This window comes from Aulonocara sp. 'chitande type north' Nkhata Bay, linkage group LG12, assembly GCF_057382095.1.
Source record: "Aulonocara sp. 'chitande type north' Nkhata Bay isolate Kocher_YH1m ecotype deep benthic linkage group LG12, A_spYH_male_GT1.1, whole genome shotgun sequence".
NCBI classification, from domain to species: domain Eukaryota; kingdom Metazoa; phylum Chordata; class Actinopteri; order Cichliformes; family Cichlidae; genus Aulonocara; species Aulonocara sp. 'chitande type north' Nkhata Bay.
In genome coordinates this window covers 27680232-27688210 of record NC_141355.1, presented here as the reverse complement: position 1 = coordinate 27688210, position 7979 = coordinate 27680232, and the positions used below count along the sequence as shown (strand labels likewise).

At 38.8% G+C, this 7979-nt stretch overlaps 1 protein-coding gene across 2 annotated transcripts; it reads right to left on the bottom strand.

The window, feature by feature from the left end:
- Positions 1 to 2299: 2299 nt before the first annotated feature.
- On the bottom strand, positions 2300 to 6485 carry ptger4a (prostaglandin E receptor 4 (subtype EP4) a). Of its 2 annotated transcripts, XM_086314756.1 has the most exons (3): positions 5712 to 6485; positions 5465 to 5612; positions 2300 to 5128 (listed from the first exon to the last, which is right to left on the bottom strand). In XM_086314756.1, exons 1-3 carry the CDS (start codon positions 6242 to 6244, stop codon positions 4559 to 4561), a joined length of 1251 nt encoding a protein of 416 aa, XP_086170882.1. In that variant the 5' UTR covers positions 6245 to 6485; the 3' UTR covers positions 2300 to 4558. The 2 variants fall into 2 exon arrangements, with proteins under 2 accessions (XP_086170882.1, XP_086170881.1); XM_086314755.1 differs by having other exon boundaries at positions 5465 to 6485.
- Between the last annotated feature and the right edge of the window lie 1494 nt (positions 6486 to 7979).

Genomic DNA, 7979 nt, shown 5'->3' with positions numbered 1-7979 from the left:
AGAAATCTAGGTGGTCATCTAAGTACTAAAGTATTTTTTTATTTTCACTTATAAGCATGAAAAAGCATGTCTCAAGTATGAAAAGCAAGGCTTTAGCTGGAAGTCAGTTAACTAATATCAAATAAAATATCGTCATCTTTAGGTATGCACGTGCAAACGTTTTGCAGAACATTTACTGATTAGCTCTGAGATTTTTGCTACCACTCGAAAAGATCAGGCCCTTTATTTTTGACATTGCAGGCAGTAAACCCCACAATCATGATCCCAGCCAGAGATATGAATTTAAAATGTTGTGTTGTAGTATTAGCTAACCAAAGCTAAAAACCTACTCAATCAAAACTGACACAAAAAATTCTGAAGACTGAAAGTTGTCAAGTTGCTTTCAGTTGCTAATAATTTTGGACTGATGATCCAACACCTCCAGTATGTCTTTCAATTTCCACATCAAAGATAAGAGATAAGATAAGATAAGACTTTATTGATCCCACAACGGGAAAATTTTTGCGTCAGCTGTTCTTATTAACTTAGATATTATAATACAGCCTGCAAATGATCGGCATCATAACAGATTCTGGTTGTGGTGCTCTCAGCATAAAATAAATAAAATGTAAACAAGCAATCGTTAGACAAAAAAATTTACATTCAAGAAATTCCTATATAACTCTGAGACCCCTTTGGGTCTCAGAGTTATATAGGAGCTGACATTGGGCTATAGCCTAAGGTAATGCAGACCGCAGTACTTTGTTAAAATATATTTTTGTATTTTTTTTAGTAAGCCATTTAAAATTATGTTGAAATTAAAATATTTTAATTGTTGTATATTATATTGTAACTTTATGTCTATGTTTCAATTTGTATGTCTTTTATTTTATTGTCCATATTTTGATGTTGGGTTAATTTTTACCTCATCAAAATATTGTTTTACAATAGCATATTTTAATTTTTTTATACCATTTGTTTGTTTAATCTATTTGCATTTGTATGTTTAACTTTATTTAAAAAATGTAATTGCTGTAACAAAAGAGGAGATTAGCACTTAGCTTGTGTGGCTTCACTGATGTCACATGGAGAAAGGATGGTTGTCACACTGATGTGAAAAGAATGGCTCCAAACACACTACAGAGGATCATATTTTCCCTTTGAATTACATTTAATTTCTCTTTTCACCATCACCCGAGGGATGAAGCGCCTGCACTAAGACTTGCTTCAGCTCCGCTTTGGCTCTGACATATTTTCAGACTCGTCTTGTTTAATTTCCTCCTTAACCGAGGGCGACAGCAGACACTGTTGAGCAACAGGTGCTTTCTGTTGTTTATCAATGAGCACAGAGGTGACAGTGTGCAGACTGTCACTAGAGGACCCCGCTGACATAAAGCAGCATCACAGCTTTGCCACTTACACAACATGTCAAGTTGTGCATCACATGAGATCAAATTCTCTGAGCATCACAGAGATATTCTTTCACAGCTGAAATTTAAAGCTGATGGTCTCACCACTTACTTCTCCAAAATTTGATTCTGTCTTATAAACAGTACACTTCCATAATGACCGATTGAGGAAACCTGCAGTCAGCTGAGCTGAGACTGAAGAAGTCACTTGGATGAGTGACGAAACGTTTCTCCCACTGAAAACGTCCAGATGAACAGAATCAATTTTTGGAGATTTACTTATCTGGATGATTGAGAATGCATCAAGACGTCACCACTTACTTGTTTGCCTGTTTGGGGTTATTGAAGCAATCCTGAACATTTGTGCAGGCTGTGCTTGTGCACCTGTTCACCCAGATGGTAGATATCAGTCTTGTTGCTTTTCCATTAATACATTTAATTGGGTATTGCAGACTCTGGTGAACAAAGATGATCAAATTACTGAGAATCTTCATGAATGTTCCACGTATCACCATCTCCCGCTATGGTACAATCCTGATTTTCACAGTTTAATTAAATTAACGCGTCTTGTTCCCAGAGACTGGAGGATCCTCTCACACTCCGGTGTTTGCTTAAGCCACTGCAATGCTTGTTTAAGCTTAATTGCAGTGAACTGGAGCTTTCAATTGTGTTTATTGTTTCAGGAGAGAAGTGCTCTGGGGCACCTCTACTTCCAGAGACCCCTGATTTTTCTTTTCCATCAGAGCAAAGACCTCTGATTTCCTCTTATTGTGTGTGTGTGTGTGTGTGTGTGTGTGTGTGTGTGTGTGTGTGTGTGTGTCTGTGTGTGTCTTTCACACAATCAAGATTCAGTAAGATTGTTGTAGACTAGCAATAATCACATTTGTGTTTATTTATCTATAAACGTCGGGAAAGTGGTAGCACGCTTTTCTCAGGGTCATTTGTCTGAATTAATGGGGGTCATGAGATGGTCTCACTAAATATAAACAAGGAAAATGTGACTGTGAGAAAGAAAGCTCGTATTAAGCAGTTCTGCTTTATGGTAATAAAATATGACAACATGTCAAAGGCGATGTTTGCTCTGAAACAGTTAGTGTTCATTTACAACTGCATCATAAATGTAGACATATATATTTCTTATCAGACAGGAGTTCTCAGTCATTTCCACTCAGTTTTTTTCTTGTACATCAAGTCATATTTACAGATATAATATATTACCACAGCAAATAAATTCAAAGCTCATACAGTATATGCATGTACACAAATTTCACTCTGCAATACAATATGAACCACAACTGAGCATAAAGTGCATAATTTAATGACTCAAAATAAATTAAAAGTTTTCAACTAGTATGTCAATCCCTAACTTTTGCCCTCACTGTACAATGTTTACAATGTTCATGTTCAAACTCAGACAAAAAGAAAATCTGAGTGAAAAACTTCAAACCAGCAGGAGTTCAAAAGTTCAGTCTGTATAGTGTTAGAATATCAGAAGGTTTAACTTTTAATATTAAAATGGAGAATTTGCCTTATAAATGCAACAGAGAGGAGGATTACGCTGTATACTCACATGAAACTTGAGAATAATATTTAAATCTAGACTTGTGATCTTGGATAATTCATATTAGATCTGATATTGGGTGGTATCTGGTGATTTTCAAGGAGGAAAAAGGTGCTGGTACCATCTTTTTAAATGTGAGCATCATCAGACTTTTCCTGATTTTGTTTCACTGTAAACAGCATGTCTTTGACAACAAAAACTTTGGTTTCCTGCAAAACTGAACATCTCACTTTAAACATTACACTCAAAGAGAAGTGTTACTCCTAAACTTAACCTTTAGCTTCAGTCCTAACTAATACAAAACATTTTTCAATAGGTTCTTTGATATTTTGAGTCCTGACTTTATAGATAGTGATGTTGAAAGACAACAATTTGTGAGTGTAAATACTGATCAAACTGCATGACTGATACAATTTATAACTGCGCATAAATATGTCTTTTGGACGAGTAATCCTTTTGGACCTGGAATTTATTCATTTTGACCTTCTCTTAGAGAAGAATAGTTATATATCACAAAAAAAATATTTTACACAAGATCGCTCATTTAGAACTTGATTCTTCTCAAGCTGACCGCTTAATGCATCTCATTAATCAGCATCTATCCACTGATTTATAGAACATTTTCTGTAGCTGTGGAAATTATGCAGAAATTTCCCAGTCTACTGTGGAACAAGAGCCTCTGTGCCCTCGCTGTGTTTTGTTTTGTTTTTTTAATAATTTGAGACAGTATCTTTGTGTGTTTTCCGGGCTATAGAACAAAAACGTCTGTTTTCACAACCTTATAAACTCTACTCTACATTAGTCATGGAGCTAACATGACTGTGCCCTTCAAAACTCACTGTACAGTAGAGTTTCCAAATGAATCAGTCCTAACAATAACTATGTGAATACTCATAGTGACTACTCACAAGAAGCACAATCAGGACTATTTCATTTACTACACTGACCACAAGCTTGTAGTCAGCACAGTTTGGAGACAGTAAATAGAGCTTTACAGTAAAGGTTTCCACAATGGTTGAACAAAGTAAATGAAATTGAGAATGATAAGTTTTTTCATCAATGTTATGTGTCTAACATAGGGGCGATCGCGCGAACATATATAGGGGCGACCGTGGCTCAAGAGTTGGGCGTTTGTCTTGTAATCGGAAGGTTGCCGGTTTGAGCCCCGGCTCTGACAGTCTCGGTCATTGTGTTGTTGTGTCCTTGGGCAAGACACCTCACCTGTTGCCTACTGGTGGTGGTCAGAGGGCCTGGTTGCGCCAGTGTCCAGCAGCCTCGCCTCTGTCAGTGCCCACAGCTAACACACCCATGTGTGTGAATGGGTATATGATTGTGTTAGGACCAAATAAAGCGCTATACAAATACAGACCATTTACCATAACATCTTTCTTAGGCAAAATGGCAAAATCTGCTCACACAGTCAGTCATCACAGAGATTGCTGGGTGCTGAAACAAACAACGGGACGATATCACTCACAGCACTTATCTCTTTCCCACTGCATGGGCTCTACTAGATAGAAGAGTTACTTATTATTTATGTGCTACTTCCATTTTTGAGTTCTTCAAAAGGTCTGTTGTAGAGAAATAAAACGGTATTTCTCTGGTTGGGTCAGATGCATTTCTCCTTTACTGTCTCGGTGTTCAGCGTGACCTGAAGTGCTGGATCTTTAGGGCATGGAGATGATGGATGATCTGTGATTGCATTTGTCTCGTCTCTGGTCTGATCCTCAGCGCTGCCCTCTTGGGATGAGTAAGAAGCTTGTGAATTTCTTGCTGAAGGTGGTTGTGAAGCAGAGAGTTTGTTTGACTTAGGACATTTTTCAGTGCACATCTCAGTTTTATCTTTATAGTAGAGGAAGGTTTGACAGGTGCTGTTGCTATCTCGTTGGTCACTAGACACCAAGGAGTTAGAGTCCCTGTTAGAGATCACAGAGGAGAGCTGATAGGCATCAATACAGGGGAAGTTTCCCTGTCTCTGTTGCCTCCTTGCTCCCATTTTACAGAACAGGCACTTGATTTTCTCAATGAGCTTGATGAGAACAGCCTTGCGGAGCAGGATGTAGATCCAGGGGTCAAAGATAGGGTTAAAAGAGGCAAAACGTATTGCCCGTAGATCAGGGTTTTTGTCCAGCCGCACCTCCACTGGAGTCTTATAAAGCTGGTTTAAAAACACCTGAGCCTGCAGGGGAGAGGAGAATAGTGACTGAATGAAAAGATATGGATGCGTATGTTTGAGAGGCCACTAATATAAACATGAAAGGGAAGAGAGTCAGTTCACCTCTAATGTAAACTGTTTTACATAATCCTGCATACAGCAGCTGTGCTGAGTAAGTGTGATTAATCTGGACTGTAAGTGTTGTGGCTGAAAAGGTAAAAGGAAAAGTTATTCTTTTTCACATTTTTTTTAACCTAACTAAACAGTTTTCTGCACTTAAAAAACATTTTTGTGTGAAAAAGAACCATGCGTAAAGCGTGCGTAATGGTAACATGCAACCGAAAAAAAAATTAAACTTACAACAAGTGGTATAGAGCAGATGAGGACTACTACCGATGTGCCTATGAGTAGAATAACCATCTGAATCTCTGCACCGGCCAGACGACCAAAGCTGCGTGCTCTTCTTCGCGGGTCCACGCTGCGTCCCACATCGGTGCCAAGCGACATCCTACGCACAAAGCGTCGATGCATCCGGATCAAAGCCACACACACCAACACATTACAGATGACAGTGGAGAGAATAAGAAGAGAGCTGAAACCAGCATACATGTAGGAGTAGGCGGCATCGCTGGTCTTGTTGCTCCTCCACTCTAAAAAACACCACGTTTGTGGGTACTGTTTCTTCACCTGCCCAAAGCCCATAATTGGCAGGGCGCAGAAAAAAGCATTTGAGATGTAGATCGCTACTAGAGTCAGTCCCGCCAGTTTTTGGTCCACGTAGTCGTTGTAGAAATAGGCATGGTTTATAGCAATGTATCTCTCTACCGACATGGCACATATGATGCTGAGCCCTGCCAGCGAGAAGAAAAGCATGGTGAATCCAAAGTACTGGCACAGCGGGTCCTCTCCGGGCCACGCGCCTTTCACATAAATGGCGATGGTGACCGGACTGGCCAGCAGCGTGCCAAGCAGGTCCGTGATCGCCAGGCCACACACCAGCGTGTAAAACGTAGTTTCTTTCTGTTCTTTCCGAGATTTACAAAGGACCACGATGGCGATGAGGTTTCCAACCACCCCGAAAATGAACATAATGGACGGAATGGTGGGGACCATGGTCCTCCCTGTGGTTTGATTATTCATTGTGAAGTCCAAACGCACTTCAAGACAAGTGAAGCAACTCGTTTTATCGCCTGTATTTCCAGTCCAGAGCAAGAAACTTACCTACAAGTGAAAGAAGCCTGGGCAGCATTTTCAAAATAAGAAAGTAGTTTTTTCTTATCTGAAAACTAACCTTTAAAAAACTTACAAAATCCCCCAAAGCATCCTCCGCATGCTGCCTCTGTGGTAACCAACAACTCCGTGGTGCTTTCTTATCAGATCCTCAGCTAGCTGTGCAAGACAGAAGCAGATTTCACTCACCACGCCAGAGAGATTGAAATGAGGCTCTGCCTTCTGGCGTCTTGCTGGGCTCAGCCCCTCCCCTTCATTTTACTTCACAGCCCTAATCAGCAGTTCAGGAAAAAGGTCACATTTTGTAACACAGAGATTAACCACAACTCACAGCAATTTCTTTACACCATGGTATAACATTATTAGGTAGGGGAAAAAGGACAAAACAAAAGTGAGTCTGAAAAATAAAAGTGTAGTTTTTTGCTCTCAAAGTTTCCACTTCAGGACAGAGAGAGGGAGGGAGGAAGAAAAGGAAAAAATCTTTATTTTTCTTACATTTTGATCTGTTAGGGTGGATTCTACTTTGAGAAATGATTGATCGCAAAGATTAACCAAACGATTCACATGAAAACACGCAAGATTAGGTGATGGGAAATAAGACAATAATTCAACTAAAGGTTATACTTTGATAATCTGACTTCCTTACAACCATTTCATATTTTGCTTACTGGTTCAAGGGTCTTTTTGTTCCTTAGGTACTGATAAAAATCAACAAAATGTGAAAAGGCTCCAGTGACATCAGTTAGTCTCCAGTCTAATTCTGATCACATATGTTTATAAGAGTGTCATAAAATGTCAAACAAACAGCCTCTTTGAATAAGGCTGTAACAAAACTTTCTGTTCCTATGATCATATTTTAATGAGAACAGTTTATTAGTAACTTAAAATTCAGCCGCCAAACACATTTTGTTTCAATTAAAGGCAAAACAAGCACCCATCATTTTCACTGTGGAGTACATAAACACGATGGTAAGGTGAGAGCAGTAGTCTTCTTTTTATTTAATTCCTTTCAATAATTGTCAAAAAACACAAAACACATCAAAACAAAAGTGACATTTAAACAAACCAGCAGATGTACATGGTAGTTAATCTGTAGAGATGAATTAGTGAGGTAGTTAGTTGTCTAAGAACGTCAGGTATATATAATACATATAAATAGTGGAAAGTGTTAGTCATAGCTAAGTTTTACCAGTCTACAAAGGGTTTCCGGGGTTTCTGAAATTTATCAGATGAGCCACACAAACCGATTCTTCATTTCTCAAGATGAAAATGTCTGTGAGTCCATCACGATCTGTGAAAGTTCTTCCAGTTTAGGAGAACCAATATTTATGCAATTTTTATGTTTGTTTTCTGTGACTTAATACTACTACTTGATACACTGGAACACAATCCACAATCACATGCAATTCAGCCTTCAACCTGCTGCTATGTCAAACCTCAGCTGGTGAGTAAATGCCAGCTGAAGTGTACAATGTCTATGTACAGCGGCAATAAAGGAATCTTTATCTTACCTTATCTTGGAAAAGAATTCTACATGTTTTGATTTAGCTGACTATATACTGTAGGCATAAATGGCAACAGTAGGCCAGTTTGGTAGCCTTTTCTTTACTTGAAATAACAGAAAAATCAAAATGTTGTCATCTGT

Bases quoted from the DNA above. Each gene is read 5' to 3' on its own strand.
- ptger4a (XM_086314755.1), bottom strand. From the start codon at position 6,244: ATGAATAATCAAACCACAGGGAGGACCATGGTCCCCACCATTCCGTCC. The intron at 5,129-5,464 runs GTAAGTTTAATT...TCTCCCCTGCAG, and splicing joins TCTGCTCTATACCACTTGTT to GCTCAGGTGTTTTTAAACCA.